This window comes from Lineus longissimus, chromosome 19 (assembly GCF_910592395.1).
Source record: "Lineus longissimus chromosome 19, tnLinLong1.2, whole genome shotgun sequence".
In the NCBI taxonomy this organism is placed as follows: Eukaryota; Metazoa; Nemertea; class Pilidiophora; order Heteronemertea; family Lineidae; genus Lineus; species Lineus longissimus.
This window is the reverse complement of record NC_088326.1, coordinates 10302838-10319312: the sequence shown is the minus strand read 5'-3', so window position 1 is coordinate 10319312 and position 16475 is coordinate 10302838. Positions and strand designations below refer to the sequence as shown.

Sequence of the window (16475 nt, the reverse complement as noted above, 5' to 3'; positions counted from 1 at the left end):
GAAAGCAAATGAAATGAACTTGAATAGTATTATTAATATTTTATCGGAAATGATCAGCTCAAATGATACTTGTGTTTTGTCAACAACGAGGAGGGGTTTCCATCGAAATATGTTGTTTACAGCCCTCCATATATGTATAATCGAGAGCACCATACTTGCTTCTTTAGGCATAACCTTTATACGGCTTTATGATGCTGAAGAGCGGCGTGAAGATATATCCCTCAAATACTGGTTGCCAATAAATTCGCGTTCAAGACCAGAATGTGCTGTTTTGAGTTCCAAACATGATGTCATCGCTGGCTTCAATCATCGGAGGGGGAAGCATGCATGTAGGTTCGAGTCATGGTCACATTGCAAGAGATGGAAGCCCAAGGAAGCCCTTAACAGCAGGGAAACTATGGTCAAAGAGGTTAGATTATTGAATGCACCCCCTGTTATTCTTGAAATCCCTCTGGACGTATACATTCTAGAAATTGCAGATTTTGGGATTAGTGGCCCCGCAGGAAAAAAGGATATTTCCAGATTAATCCTTTTCTGATCTCCCGCAGTGTCCTCATATTCCAACGCGACTAACACAATTTACTGCGTTCAAATCAAAATACCAACTCTGTTTTCTCTACCTATCAACAACTTACATGACAAAGCAATTGTCTTCGACTAAGTTTCCCTTCCTGGTCTACAGGAATTCCGTATTTCGTCAACAAATCGTTGTGACCAGCCTAGATGTCACCTAGATGCCCAGATTCTACCCGAACGCCTAAACCTTTATACATGATATAGAATGCTGATGATGAGGACTGTACGTGCCCGCGATAGTTTTCGAGTGAATTGCACTGGGATTTCCCCTTTTCTATGAAAACACGCCGTTTTATCAACTAACGTGCTTTTGTCTGACCATCATTCGGGGCCTAAAGGTATCTCTCTGATCAGCTTTAAAAGTAAGTTATCAATCTGTGGTGCATTTTAGGCAGCTTTGGGCGACGCCCACACGTTTTGCACATGTCGTTAAAGATTTGGATGCGCATTGGAATTTTGGATCATTGAACATATTTAAGGCCAAATCAGGTTAGAATATCCGGGAGCGAAAAGGTGAGATTAATATGAGCCAGACAGTTCATGTATTATTTTCTCTCTCCTACAAGATCTATCAAAGAAATCGTGGTGAGTTTTTATCAGATTTATCAAAAATAACATAAAGAACACGGGTTTTCAATTGAACTCTTCGAGGTTTTCAGGTTTTTATGGCGTTGAAAGCAAAATTTGTTTAGTTCATTCATGTCTGTATCTGTAGCGAAGTGAGCGGCTTTTTATTTCAGTAGCCTACCTTTGTTGTTCTCAGCGAAGACAAGGTGAACGGGTATACGAGTGCGAACAGCGTGACGTCGTCGTGTAGATTTTCGTCTCCACACCAGGCGTTGCAATGCATCGATCCGCACAAAAATGATCTCTGCACGGATACCTTGTCCCGAAAGTGATAGGTCACATCGCCCAATTAAGTGAATCAACTGAAGTAACATACAATCAACCGATAAAGTGATCCGACCTAATCGTAAAACAAAATCAACCAATTAGGTCATGACCTTACCGAATATTAAGTGACTCAAAATTAGCCAAATAAATGACCAACGGCCCAACCGTTTGGATGACTCACATTGGCACGATTATCAGTGACCAAACCGAATAAGTGACACAAAATCAACTGATGCAGTGACCTCATCTCAAGGGGGTATACACGCATTGACAGTGCTTCTTCCATTGTCTGTTAATAGCTGTTTATGGAAAGGTCTTAGTTGATCTGCCTTCGTTTCATCAGTACATTACATGTATGTAAGAAGAAAAGAAATAGTCATTGAATTCAAATTACAAATTGTTTTCTGACATTCATGAACTGGCAAGGCGTTAAAGGTAGGACACAGTCATCGAATGTTTACAACATATTGAGATGACCGAACGCTGTACCATGTATGCATCAACGAAGTAAAGACTCTTGGACAAAATATTAATAACAGGTGCCACTGTTGGTGAAATGTAATTAAGTATGGTTGATTTCTGCGACCTTGAAATGTAGGTCAAATCAACCAACCTGATGAAATGAGATGTAGCCCATTTAGAATTTTTATATTTTTACAGACGACGGAAGAAGAGGTGGCAACTCTTGTAGGAAAATGAGGTCATTTTATCGGTTTATTTTGTGTTCGGTTGGGTATTTCACCTTACTTTTTGTGTCGTGGATAACATAATCGGTTGATTTTGTGTTACTTCTTCGGTTGGGTCACTTACATGTAATCAGGCGATAGTTACCTAATCGTTTGTATAACATGCCTCACTTGGGTCCAGTCGGGATTAAAATTGGAATAGCGTGATATTTCAGTAATTTTGAAATGTTTTAATTTCGTGTGTTATTCAATAATGTGGAAACCGCTGCTGTAAAAAAGAAGGTGACTGGGTAGCCGGCACATTTGTAACATAAGCGTTTGAATGCCATTGGTACCTTTAGTTAATAATGTGAGACAAGTTTTAATTTGAATTTATAAAAAGGACAAAAGTTGCCAAGAATGAGTTACAAAGTCGACAAGATCTTTAGGAATACGGCGGTTGTCCTTTCGCTTCGAGTCTATTATGATAAGTATGTTGACAGATATATTCTAGTGGAAAGGATGTATGTTAAACGAAGATCCCCTTTCATACATCAGATTTATCAAAATCGAGGGCGATATGTCTCAAGACAGTTATTCAACTCTTCTAGAAGTTCAATCAACAAGCATCTGTTGATCTACAAATTATACATTCGGAAGGCCTATTTCGTGATATTAAGTACAGCCAGACCAAGGGAATGTCCGAAAATATTTGATCGCAGTGGCGTTCATTTGGGTTTCTACATTATGGAACTGCCAACTCAGAGTCAGAACATTGAGCTCATTTTAATTTTGTACATAGAACACATCGAGTTGACTGGGCAAGCTTTCGTTATATACGTTCATCGCGTACGCAAAAATGGCCTAAGAACGAGTTCCTTCATTGCACTTGGTGTTTTCGAGATTGATATTGACAAGGGTGTCGATAATAAATTCAACTACACTTTGACGGCGGGGAGGGAGCTGGACGTGCACATCATTCAAAGAACCATGGTTCGGTCAGTACAGCGAACGCAGAATTCCGTCTTTATAACTGCAGGAAAGGATGTACTTGCCACAATGTGGAACTGTGTACATCTGTTTACTAAAAGGAGCAACTATCAGCAGAAAGTGGTAATACATGTAATTTGCAATTTGAAATTGCCCGATTTTAGATGTAGACATGGTTGCTATCACGTAACATGGGACAGTGCCAACCAAATAATGATGCCGATGACTCCAGACAAGCGCAAGAAAGGTTTAATTGTGACCTATATTCCTATTCCGAAAAATCTTCCACACTATTGGTATTATAGAAAGAGTTACCAATCGACGATAATTTCAGATGTAGATATGATTGCCACTGGCCGGGACGGATCTTTCGTAGCTTGGCCAGGAAATGGCCGAGGGTATTTGAAGTTCTATCACCGCTCTCATGCTTGATAGACTGGGTTTTAAAAAGAAATCGAATATTCTACAAATTTTCCGTCTTATCCATTATTCTATCGGGTGGGGAGTAAACCTTTGTAACCTGCGCGTTACTTTCAAAACTTTTTCATTCGTGATAACTGAAACTTTTTTCTCTCTCTGAAATTCCCACTCAGAAACGATGTTTTAGAAAAGAAATTAGTAGGCCTACTGGTTGTGTCAGCAAACATCGCTCGGATGGAGCTATTTTCATATATATCTTAGCTCTACCATCATTGCAGTGTTCAGTGGAACAGCCAATACCTACCTCGTTATCACTTTTATAAACACCGAACGATTAGAGATGAAACTGAAACCTGTAAGGACCCTTCCGACTTGGACTTAATTTTTTTTACTTGGACTTCGTTATAAAGGTGTAAAACCTCTGCCAAACCCTCAACTCATGCCTCCGGTCCCCAATTCGTCATTAAACTTCTTCGATCAATGATTTGAGATCTTAAAACCTGCCGTGACCCTTAAATTTTGGATTTCATTTGTCCGTCAAGGATCGGGACTTACACCAATGTGACGAGGAGGTTACACCCATAAATAGTAATGTGTAAAAAAGTAGCTCTGGTTACGGCAGAGGCTATATCAGCCAGACACGGAATTCAGGTACCGTCCCAGGAGCTTGAACTGACTGCCAGTGTTAGAAATCGCTGTTTGATTCTTCATCACATTACTTGAAATCAGTGTAATCCAACCATTAGAGTAAGTTCGAATTAGCCACGCAGTACGTCAATCCCGATTAGATTTTATAGGATACTAAGTTAAGGTCTTATTCAGTTTGAACTATTAAACACACATTTTTCAGAAAATATGAGCTTTATCAGGAATTTTTATTACAAGGATCCTATTGTTGGGAACAGATTATAGTCACCGCCAATAGCTGGTCTATTGGAGTTATTGAATGTCTTTTAGAAACATGTATTTCTGAATTATGTAACTATATCACATGTTCATTCTGACTCGAGTCTAGTAATAAATCAGTTGAAGTTTTACATAGAACTGGGTGGTCGTTATTCCCTTAGAACCTGGGCATCCCCGACATTTTGGTGCCGTGACTAGGTCCAGGACTCTCTCTCGAAGATGGCAACGCACACTAGAATTCGCAAGTCAAGAGGCGCGTACCGCGGACAAATCTCGAAGTCCATCACGAAAGCCGAAACGATCACCAGTATAGAATTAACAGAAGACCATCTAGATCAACTCACAGCAGTCGAACAACATATAACTAAGGCATTCGAGCAAGTTAAGAAGTTAGATGCTGAGCTGCTTGAAATTACTAAGGACGACGACGTAGCAGAGGTAATCGTAGAGGCTGACGACCATAACGCTGAAGTTGAGGAATACCTCCTGAAACTCAAAAGACATATTGAGAGACAAACACACAAAAAAAAGCCAACGCCCACTCCCGCAGTTGTACCACCGAAGGCGAAGACCGTCCGACTTCCTAAACTAAGCCTAGCGTCATTCGATGGGGATTTACTCAAGTGGCAGAGCTTTTATGACAGTTTCGCAGCATCGGTGCATAGTGACCCAGACTTAGACGGTTTCCATAAATTCCAGTACCTAAAGGCTCAGCTTACAGGAGAAGCAACTCGTGTTATTCAAGGACTAGCATTAACTAATGCAAACTATGCACACGCCCTGGAACTATTACGAAACCGTTACGGACAACCGCATAAACTTTCTAGTGCATACATGAAAGCTTTATGGGACCTCCCTAAGCCAAGTGGTGAATTCACTGGATTACGTCACTTCTATGACACTCTTGAAATTCTTATTCGTGGATTAGATACCCTGGGAAAGTCAGAGAATACCTACGGTGACCTGTTAGTACCTATCGTCCTTGAGAAGCTTCCAGGATCTATTCGACAACAATTGGCAAGAACCCACGGTAGTAGTGATTGGAAGTTGAAAGACTTACGAAAGAATCTTTTGAAAGAAATCGAAGCTATTGAAGAAGGAAATGTGACCAGTTACACAACTCCCAGTGCTATCTCGTCTTCAACTGCAGCTTTCCATACGGATACTAAACCGTTTCATAATACATGCGCATTCTGTAAGGACGCTTCACATAATTCGGTGAATTGCAAGACAGTAATAGATCATGACAAACGTCAACAAATCGTAAAGCGAGATCGTCTTTGCTTTAACTGCCTTGGCAATCACAAAATAAAGGACTGTAAGTCGAAACGAACATGTCGCCACTGTAGTCGGAAACATCACACGTCCCTCTGTAGGTCAACCAATACGGGATCCGAAACATTAGTGACGCAATCAACTACGTGTACGGATAACGGAGTTAAAGCCTGTCGAAATACGACGCACGTTCACGCTAAGTCGGTGTCAGCAGGTGACGTCAATGTTGACGGTTTGTCGAAGTCGGGAACAGTTTTACTGAAAACAGCCGTTGCTGAAATCTTTTCTGGATCAAATACTTATACAGCGACGATACTTTTCGACGAAGGCGCAACACGATCGTTTATAACGAAGGATTTCGCACGAAAGTTGGATATCACGCCAGAGGGATCGCAGAAAATTAAACTTGCTGCATTCGGTGGCAAACCTTTTCATGTTAAATCCTACGATAAGGTGTCATTCGCAGTGCATACGATCACCGGTGGAAAGATGGATATTTCAGCACTTGTAGTTCCGAAAATTTCCGCTCCCATCAAAAACTTCGTTAATGCTTCACTCTTGGATTTACCTCACCTACGGGAATTACCTTTCGCTCATCCAGTTTCCAATGTGGATTCGTTCGAGATATCGGTTCTCATCGGGGCCGATTTCTATTGGGATTTCATGATGGATCACGTAATACGAGGCCCTGGACCCACTGCAGTGCAGTCCAAGCTCGGTTACTTACTCTCTGGCCCGATATACAAGGAATCTCATGAATCGAACACTACGATACTACACATAGCTACTAATATTCTCGATGAGAAAACCAAACTTCAGGAATATTGGGATTTAGAAACGATAGGTATCAAAGATGACCCATCTGACCTATGCAAGTCAATGGATTTTGAGTCATACTGTGAAACGCATTTACGGTTTGAGGACAATGGCTACATTGCAAGACTTCCGTGGAAAGCAGAATATCCACCCTTGCCAACGAATTATGACGTGTGCGTGCGACGTACACGAAATATGATTCGAAAGCTATCACCCGACTTACGCAAGATGTACAATGACATTATCCAGGATCAAACCAGACGTGACTTCATTGAAGAAGTTCCCATAGATGATGTAACCTGTGGTCACTATCTCCCACATAGGCCAGTCAAGAAAGATTCAGCTACAACTCCAATAAGAATAGTATACGACTGTAGCTGTAAAGTTGGTGAAGGAGCTAGCCTTAATGACTGTTTAGAGACGGGACCGCCACTTCAGAACGATCTTGCTGCAATCCTTGTTAGATTTCGCCTACATCACTACGCTCTAGCAACTGACATTGAAAAGGCGTTTCTGAACGTTGGGCTTGACGCAGAGGATCGGAAGTTTACAAAATTTCTGTGGTTGACGGATAGTAACGACCCAAACAGTGCCTTCAAGGTGTACCAGTTTAAAGTGGTGCTTTTCGGAGCAGTGTGCTCACCTTTTATTCTAAACGCCACTGTCAGGTCACACTTAGACAAACACGAATCCCCAGTTGCAGCCGATATGAAGGACAATATCTATGTTGACAATGTAGCGAGTGGAGCTGAAAGCACACATGACACTGTGAAATACTACCAGGAATCCAGAAAGGTAATGAAATCTGGTGGATTCAATCTCCGAGCATGGTCGTCCAATTGCCCTGAACTTCGGAAATTGGCTGAAGCAGACAACGTTTACAACCCAGATCGAATTGCCAATGTGCTTGGACTAGACTGGGATACTGAACAGGACATTCTGCGATATTCAAAGCGGAAAATTGAACCTTCAATAGACAATCTGGTGACAAAACGTGAAGTTGTTCAAGTTACTAGCAGTATATACGATCCACCTGGACTTCTGTCTCCAGTACATGTTATGGCTAAGATATTTACACAAGAGCTATGGACACACAAGTTAGATTGGGACGAACCGCTGCCGGACGAGCTTAACCATACTTGGAGAAGGTTGAGTCAGGAGCTGTCAACCGTGACACAATCATGTGCCATTGATCGCAAATACTTCGATTGTCAAAACACTAGCAACGATTTGTATAAGCTTCATGTATTTGCAGACGCGAGCCCAAAGGCCTACGGGGCTGTTGCATATTTGAAATGTGGCGGATGCACTTCACTTGTGATGGCAAAAACTCGGGTTGCGCCGATCAAACCCATCTCGCTGCCTAGATTAGAGCTAATGGCCGCTTTAATCGGATCACGTTTACTGAACTATCTTCACAGAAACCTCAAACCACTGATCAACATTGAACATGCATTCCTTTGGTCGGACAGTCAGATAGTTCTACACTGGATACACAGTGAGAAAAAGCTGCCTTTATTCGTTGAGAACCGTGTAAGAGAAATACGTGCTTGCCAAGTCATAACCAGATTCAAATACTGTCCCACAAAGGATAACCCTGCCGATATTCTTACTCGGGGAATGAATGCATCAGATCTTCAAAACGCCATACTCTGGTGGAACGGTCCACACTGGCTTAGAACTTCTGAGTGGCCACAATGCGAGCTATTCGATGGTAAATCACATACAATGGATACTGACAACGCTGATCGTGATCCGGTCGTCATTGTAACCAACGCAGTCGGTGAACCTGATGTAGACATGCGCATCACCAACGTAATCGACCCCGAACGTTACAGTTCGTATACGAAACTGTTGCGCATCAGTGCTCTCGTACTCAGATTTGTTGCAAATGCGAAAAAAAATCCCCAACTACAAAACGTTGGACCGCTCACGGCAGGTGAAATTCAAGACGCAGAAACAATGTGGATTAAACATGTTCAACGTCAGAGCTACGGAGATGAGATCAAGACGTTAATGTCAAAACGTAGGACAGCAGGTCCACTCGTGAAACAACTTCGGTTATTTCTTGACAACGATGGAATATTACGCGCAGGCGGACGATTGCATAACGCGCCTATTGACTACGGAACGAAATTTCCGATTCTGATTCCATCTAGACATCGATTCGCGGAACTTATCATTTGGAATGCACATACGAACGTTCTTCATTCAGGATTACAATCTACTATCACGCATATTCGCCAGCGTTTCTGGATTACCAACATTAGACAGCGCGTAAAATCGTTGTTACGGCAGTGTGTCACTTGCAAGAGGGTTATGGGGAAACCATATAGGTCACCTATTCCACCACCATTACAAGCGTCGAGACTACTTAAGGCACCCCCATTTACTGTGACTGGTGTAGATTTCAGTGGTGCTTTATTCATACGAAACGAACACTCAGAATCGAAGGCGTACGTGTGCCTCTTTACATGCGCCGTTATCAGAGCCGTTCATCTGGAACTTGTTACTGATCTCTCAGTTGGAACATTCCTTCGTGCGTTCAGACGTTTTGCCGCCCGGAGATCGCTTCCGAGCAAAATTATTTCTGACAATGCGTCAACCTATCTCTCTGCGGCTGCAGAACTCAAGCAGTTGTTTGAATCTGAATCAGTTAAAACCTATTTAGCTAACCGCCGTGTTGAATGGTTGTTCATACCGAAACGGGCACCTTGGTACGGTGGTTTTTGGGAACGGTTGATTGGGTTGACAAAGACAGCCTTGAAAAAGGTGCTGGGCCGCCGTTTCTTAACGCTTGATGAGTTACAGACTGTCCTCACCGAGATTGAGGCCATACTCAATGACCGACCGATCACATACCTGTCCTCAGATACTGATGATTTACAACCGCTTACGCCATCGCATTTTTTACATGGTAGACCACTGTCTACTGTTCCTCATGAGTTGTACGATACTGATGAGTTGCGTGACCCAACGTTTGGCAGTCAGTCAGAATATTGCAACGACGCGCTGTGTTGATGGCCAGTGTGCAAGCACAGTTTTGGAACCGGTGGTCACAAGAGTACCTAGCGGCTTTACGTGAAAGAGATCGCAATTGTGGTAAGGGCATTACGCAAAATCAGATTCAAGTTGGGGACATAGTGCTCATTCATGAAGACTGCGTACCACGTGTAAAGTGGCAACTTGCGCGTGTGTTGAGATTGAATCGCGGTAATGATGGTTTAGTGCGTTCTGTAGACATCAAAACAAGCCGTGGTCAGACAAACCGCCCGATAACCAAATTGTATCCTTTGGAAACCAACAATGGCGAGACATTATCGAGGCCTATTGAACACAACTCGCGTGTTCCTTTGTCAGACAATTCCGAGTGTGCAGCTGAGCACAGGCCTGTTAGACAAGCCGCCATTGAAGCGCGCCGACGCATTGCACTTATGTCCGATCCGTAAATGGATTTCATGCCTTTATTGAGCTGAACATTTTGAATACTGACCTGAGTGTTTTGATGACATGACATAATCTTAAACGGTCAACTGTTTCTAGTGTCAATATTTTGATTCATTTTATCTGTTGTTTACGCATTTCATCTTTGCTACATACTTCGATGGTTTTAATCATTCTTTCACATTTGGTTGCGTTTGAATCTAGTCACTCAATTCGATTTATTCAATGTTTGTATGTTTGAGAAAATCAAAAAAATAGTTTGCCATTTCATAACATCATTGTATTTTGATGTACGTTTCACCCAATTATTAGTTTATGTTCCAGTCACTTCCCGCCCGGGAGTAATGTTGGGAACAGATTATAGTCACCGCCAATAGCTGGTCTATTGGAGTTATTGAATGTCTTTTAGAAACATGTATTTCTGAATTATGTAACTATATCACATGTTCATTCTGACTCGAGTCTAGTAATAAATCAGTTGAAGTTTTACATAGAACTGGGTGGTCGTTATTCCCTGACCGCAGCTTTGATGCAGCAACAACCAAGGATTGGAATAGTCTTCCAAATAATCTATAGGAAATCATATCGAAGGACACTATGAAGAGTCTTACTAATCAAAACATGGGTTCTTAAAAACTGTATATAAGGCGTTTCAAAGCGAAAAAAAAGAAAAAGAAAATATTACCCTTTGATCGAAACGCGAGTTGCTGAAGCAAACCAATAATATCAATGGCCGTGGCTTACTCTCCAGTCACTTATTGTACGTGTGGTTCACAGTGACGTGACAACATGGTGGCCAGTAATGCTCAATAAAATAAGCTTTGTCATGAGTGTGTTGGGAATTTGCCTAACCTGAAGATGCTAGACGTTCAAGAACATGAGCGGTCAAGTACAACATTTTCGTTTTTTTTGAACAGGCGAAGAACACAAGGTTGGTTGAAAACGCAATCCAGCACAATGCCCCGCAATCACTTATTGGCAATGCCAACGTTTATTTCATTAACACCAAACAAGGAACAGGCTCGACTTGCTTACATGATCTATTTGCAGGCTCGACTTGCTTACATGATCTATTTACACCGATGTCAGACCGGTTAACTCTAAGAACATGCTATTCAAGCCAGATAGCAAACACATGGTCGATGACAAGATTTAACCAGTTCGATCTGGATAGGCAATGCATTGGCGACACTATGTGCTGTCTGATGGTCATTATTTCCCGTCCTGGTCTTTGTTTCGACATTGTTGTAATACATCAGTCTTAGATTGATGAAACAAATACATTTTTTGTGTTGCATTATGTACATTCATGATCTTTAAAATCATAATTTAGGCATATGATGCATTGTAGGGTACTGTTTTTCATTATTCCATAGCCAATATCGATAAGCATTTTACACAAACCAATGGAGCTCAGTATCATCGGCTATATTGATGGAGTTTAAGAAATCAATATATGAAATGACTAAAACATGCTGAATCTTGACAACACGACATTCGTAAGATAATCGAGTTTCTACGATCCAAACTACGAATCAAGACACACGCCAGGCCAAGAAACGACGCCGTGACCACCGGACTACATGGTGTCGCCAAACAATTTCTATCCGAATTGGACATGTTGGACGGCATCGAACGATCTTCCGGGTCCTGAATATGCAAAAATGATCTGAAGCGCCAGTCATGATCACAGCTTGACGGATTGCGTGATAACAGACGTCCAACGGAGAGCAAAGTCCAATCCGATGTTGTCCGTTTGCATGCGTTTCCTATTTGTCTTTCGTTCTGCGAATGCGTTCCTTGTTAGGCAAGGTCGGGCGAGGTTCTCTTCATCCGGAGGTATGTTTTGTGCATGCACAAACTTTGGAACAGACTCCACCAGACAACCACGTCCGCCTGGTTGTACGGTTCGTTTGTGTTGGGCATGCGTTTTCTTCGGAACTAGTGCGTTCCTCTTCCTGTACTTGTCAGTTCATGCTCTTTGATGTCCGGTGGACGAGGCTCGAGGCCCGACTACCAACTGACATGCAGCGGATGAACATGCGGTGTACCGCATCCACAGCGGACAATTACCCGATAAAGGAACGCATGGGAATCGAGGAATAAAGGATGTGTAACGGGCTCCACCTGACAAAATGGACGACTTCAAGATTTGCACACTATAAGTGCCCTACATGTAACGGGGCTTCTCCGGGTCCACGACGGACAACAAAGTACATCCTCCCGGTTATGCGGCTTCCCTGACACATCCTTTCTAGCTTGCCTTGTTTTTGATATTTGTTCTTTGTGCTTCACCTTCTTCCTGATAATCTCGTAGATGTCAAGATTTTGTTTGCTGTTTTCTTTGACCTCGATATCTCCAAAAAATTAAGAAGGGGTTTCAATCTCAGAAAAGGATCTTTTATTGCCCTCTGGATCCACAGTGACTGCCTCTGGGGCGGAGGCAGGTTTCGTTCCGATATCCGAGTGTTGAGAGGGGGGGACCTGGCATCCTTACTCTGTCTCTAGGCATCACCTCCCGCGGACTTAACCCCCCCCCGATTTACCTTTGTATATCTTGCACAGAAGCAATGGCCAACTAAGCCCGATGATAAAATGTCAGTGCAGCCATGTTTTGTCTTTGACCCCATAATGGCAACCATTAACGCCGCCACTCGCATTTCGAGCTCCGCTATTCGAACGTTGTTGTCACCTTTAATTATTAAACATACCCTGCCCTCTTTGTCCTACTACTATTCACATTTAACTGTTGTGTCATTTATTTGGTGTGTTTTATGTTCACATACAACCTACAGCAGGCCCATCTTTATACTCCAGTGTCACCGGTTTGTTAAAGCGAACTGGAACCGCCAAGCCAGTTCGTATGACCTCGTTTTCATTTCCCGCGTATCGGGTGATCAGAACGAGGCATGAATGGAAACATGACGCCTAGCTGTCAATCATTCAGTGACGTCACTACTATGGAATTTACTACTAAAATTCATGAATGAAAGATCGCATGACTCACGCGATTCTCACATGATTCTCAATAATAACAAATTGAACTGCGCATGCTCGGGCACTGGGGGCGGAGCTACAAATCTAAACTCGAATAGGAAGTTGGAAGTTTGACTTTCTCGGGCGGTGAAAGTCGAAAAGTTGAATAAATCGCTCGGCGGTTCCAGTTCGCTTTAAATCAGTGCTTTATCAAAGCAAACACCAAGCTGGAACATGATCGACGTTGAGGCCATGGTATATAGTATAAAGGCTTAAATATTGAGAACAGATCTTAGAAGCGTGAAAACAGAGTATATTCATCAGGCATATCTACCATCAGCTCGCCAACAAAGGACATCGGGTGTCAACACAAACTTCCAAATGCACTTCGTTCCACTAGAACTGTGGACCTACCTAACTAAGAGACATACATTGATTAAGAGCAAAAGAAATGAATTCGAATAGTATTTTATCGGACACGACCAGTTCAGATAATAAAACCTGTGATTCGTCAGGAACGAGAAGAGGTTTCCATCGAAATATCTTGTTTGCAGCCCTCCATATATGTATAATCGAGAGCACCTCACTTGCTTGTTTAGGCATTACCTTTATACGGCTTTATAATGCTGGTGTGCGGCGTGAAGATGTATCCCTCAAATACTGGCTACCAATAAATTCGCGTTCAAGACCAGAATGTGCTGTTTTGAGTTCCAAACATGATGTAATCGCTGGCTTCAATAATCGGAGGAGGAAGCATGCATGTAGGTTCGTGTCATGGTCACATTGCAAGAGATGGAAGCCCAAGGAAGCCCTTAACAGCAGGGAAACTATGGTCAAAGAGGTTAGATTATTGAATGCACCCCCTGTTATTCTTGAAATCCCTCTGGACGTATACATTCTAGAAATTGCAGATTTTGGGATAAGTGGCCCCGCAGGAAAAAAGGATATTTCCAGATGAATCCTTTTCTGATCTCCCGCAGTGTCCTCATATTCCAACGCAACTAACACAATTTACTGCGTTCAAATCAAAATACCAACTCTGTTTTCTCTACCTATCAACAACTCACATGACAAAGCAATTGTCTTAGACTAAGTTTCCCTTCCTGGTCTACAGGAATTCCTTATTTCGTCAACAAATCGCTGTGACCAGCCTAGATGTCAGCTAGATGCCTAGATTCTACCCGAACGCCTAAACCTTTATACATGATATAGAATGCTGATCATGAGGACAGTACGTGCCCGCGATAGTTTTCTAGTGAATTGCACTGGGATTTCCCCTTCTCTATGAAAACACGCCGTTTTATCAACTAACGTGCTTTTGTCTGACCTTCTTCCGGGGCCTAAAGGTAAATCTCTGATCAGCTTTAAAAGTAAGTTATCTATCTGTGGTGCATTTTAGGCAGCTTTGGGCGACGCACACACTTTTTGCACATCCCTTTAAAGATTTGGATTCGCATTGGAATTTTGGATCATTGAACATATTTAAGGCCAAATCAGGTTAGAATATCCGGGAGTGAGAAGGTAAGATAATTATGAGCCAGACAGTTCATGTATTATTTTCTCTCTCCTACAAGATCTATCAAAGAAATCGTGGTGAGTTCTTATCAGATTTATCAGAAATAACATAAAACACTCGGGTTTTCAATTTAACTCTTCGGGGTTTCAGAGGTATTTTACTGCGTTGAAAGCAAACTTTGTTTAGTGCATTCGTGTCTGTATCTGTAGCGGAGTGAGCGGCTTTTTATTTCAATACCTTTGTTGTTCTCCGCGGAGACAAGGTGAGCGGGGTAAACGAATGCAAACAGCGTGACATCGTCGTGTAGATTTTCGTCTCCACACCAGTCGTTGCAATGAATCAATCCGCACAAAAATGATCTCTGCTGGATACCTCGTTCCGAAAATGATAGGTAACATCGCCCAATTAAGTGAATCAACTGAAGTAACATACAATCAACCGATAAAGTGATCCGACCGAATCGTAAAACAAGATCAACCAATTAGGTCATGACCTTACCGAATATTAAGTGACTCAAAATTAGCCAAATAAATGACCAACGGCCCAACCGTTTGGATGACTCACATTGGCACGATTATCAGTGACCAAACCGAATAAGTGACACAAAATCAACCGATGCAGTGACCTCATCTCAAGGGGGTATACACGCGTTGACAGTGCTTCTTCCATCGTCTGTTAATAGCTGCATATGGTAAGGTCTTGGTTGATCTGCCTTCGTTTCATCAGTACATTACATGTATGTAAGAAGAAAAGAAATAGTCATTGAATTCAAATTACAAATAGTTTTCTGACATTCATGACCTGGCAAGGCGCTAAAGGTAGGACAAAGTCATCGAATGTTTGCAACATATTGAGATGACCGAACGCTGCACCATGTATACATCAACGAAGTAAAGACTCTTTGACGAAATTTTAATAACAGGTGCCACTGTTGGTAAAATGTAATTAAGTATGGTTGACTTCTGTGACCTTGAAATGTAGGTCAAATTAACCAACCTGATGAAATGAGATGTAGCCCATTTAGAATTATATATTTTTACAGACGACGGAAGAAGCGGTGGCAACTCTTGTAGGAAAATGAGGTCATTTTATCGGTTTATTTTGTGTTCGGCTGGGTATTTCACCTTACTTTTTGTGTCGTGGATAACATAATCGGTTGATTTTGTGTTACTTCTTCGGTTGGGTCACTTACATGTAATCAAGCGATAGTAACCTAATCGTTCGTATAACATGCCTCACTTGGGTCCAGTCGGGATTAAAATGGGAATAGCGTTATATTTCAGTAATTTTGAAATGTTTTAATTTCGTGTTATTCAATATTGTGGAAACCGCTGCTGTAAAAAAGAAGTTGACTGGGTGGCCGGCACATTTGTAACATAAGCGTTTGAATGACATTGGTACTTTTAGTTAATAATGTGAGACAAGTTTTAATTTGAATTTATAAAAAGGACAAAAATTGCCAAGAATGAGTTACAAAGTCGACAAGATCTTTAGGAATACGGCGGTTTTCCTTTCGCTTCGAGTCTATTATGATAAGTATGTTGACAGATATATCCTAGTGGAAAGGATGTATGTTAAACGAAGATCCCCATTCATCCATCAGATTTATCGAAATCGAGGGCGATATGTCTCAAGACAGTTATTCAACTCTTCTAGAAGTTCAATCAACAAGCATCTGTTGATCTACAATTTATACATTCGGGAGGCCTATTTCGTGATATTTAGTACAACCAGCCCGAAGGAATGTCCGAAAATATTTGATCGCAATGGCGTTCATTTGGGTTTCTACATTATGGAACTGCCCACTCAGAGTCAGAACATTGAGCTCCTTTTAATTTTGCATATAGAACACATCGATTTGATTCGGCAAGCTTTCGTTATATACGTTCATCGCGTACGCAAAAATGGCCTAAGAACGAGTTCCTTCATTGCACTTGGTGTTTTCGAGATTGATATTGACAAGGGTGTCGATAATAAATTCAACTACACTTTGACGG

General features: G+C 41.9%; 2 protein-coding genes across 2 annotated transcripts; both read left to right on the top strand.

The window, feature by feature from the left end:
• Positions 1 to 4670: 4670 nt before the first annotated feature.
• On the top strand, positions 4671 to 5884 carry LOC135502814 (uncharacterized). Its single transcript, XM_064795918.1, has 2 exons — positions 4671 to 5669; positions 5828 to 5884. The coding sequence occupies exons 1-2, from the start codon at positions 4671 to 4673 to the stop codon at positions 5882 to 5884; spliced, it is 1056 nt and encodes a 351-aa protein (XP_064651988.1).
• Positions 5885 to 6392: 508 nt separating this feature from the next.
• LOC135502813 (uncharacterized) lies at positions 6393 to 9563 on the top strand. The gene has a single exon (XM_064795917.1). It carries the CDS (start codon positions 6393 to 6395, stop codon positions 9561 to 9563), a length of 3171 nt encoding a protein of 1056 aa, XP_064651987.1.
• The last annotated feature ends 6912 nt before the right edge of the window (positions 9564 to 16475 follow it).

What these genes read in the sequence shown, in the direction of transcription:
- LOC135502814 (XM_064795918.1), top strand. Translation starts at nt 4,671, where the DNA reads ATGGCAACGCACACTAGAATTCGCAAGTCAAGAGGCGCGTACCGCGGA. An exon ending in AGGACGCTTCACATAATTCG is followed by an intron (nt 5,670 to 5,827) that starts GTGAATTGCAAG and finishes GTCCCTCTGTAG; the next exon opens with GTCAACCAATACGGGATCCG.
- LOC135502813 (XM_064795917.1), top strand. Translation starts at nt 6,393, where the DNA reads ATGGATCACGTAATACGAGGCCCTGGACCCACTGCAGTGCAGTCCAAG.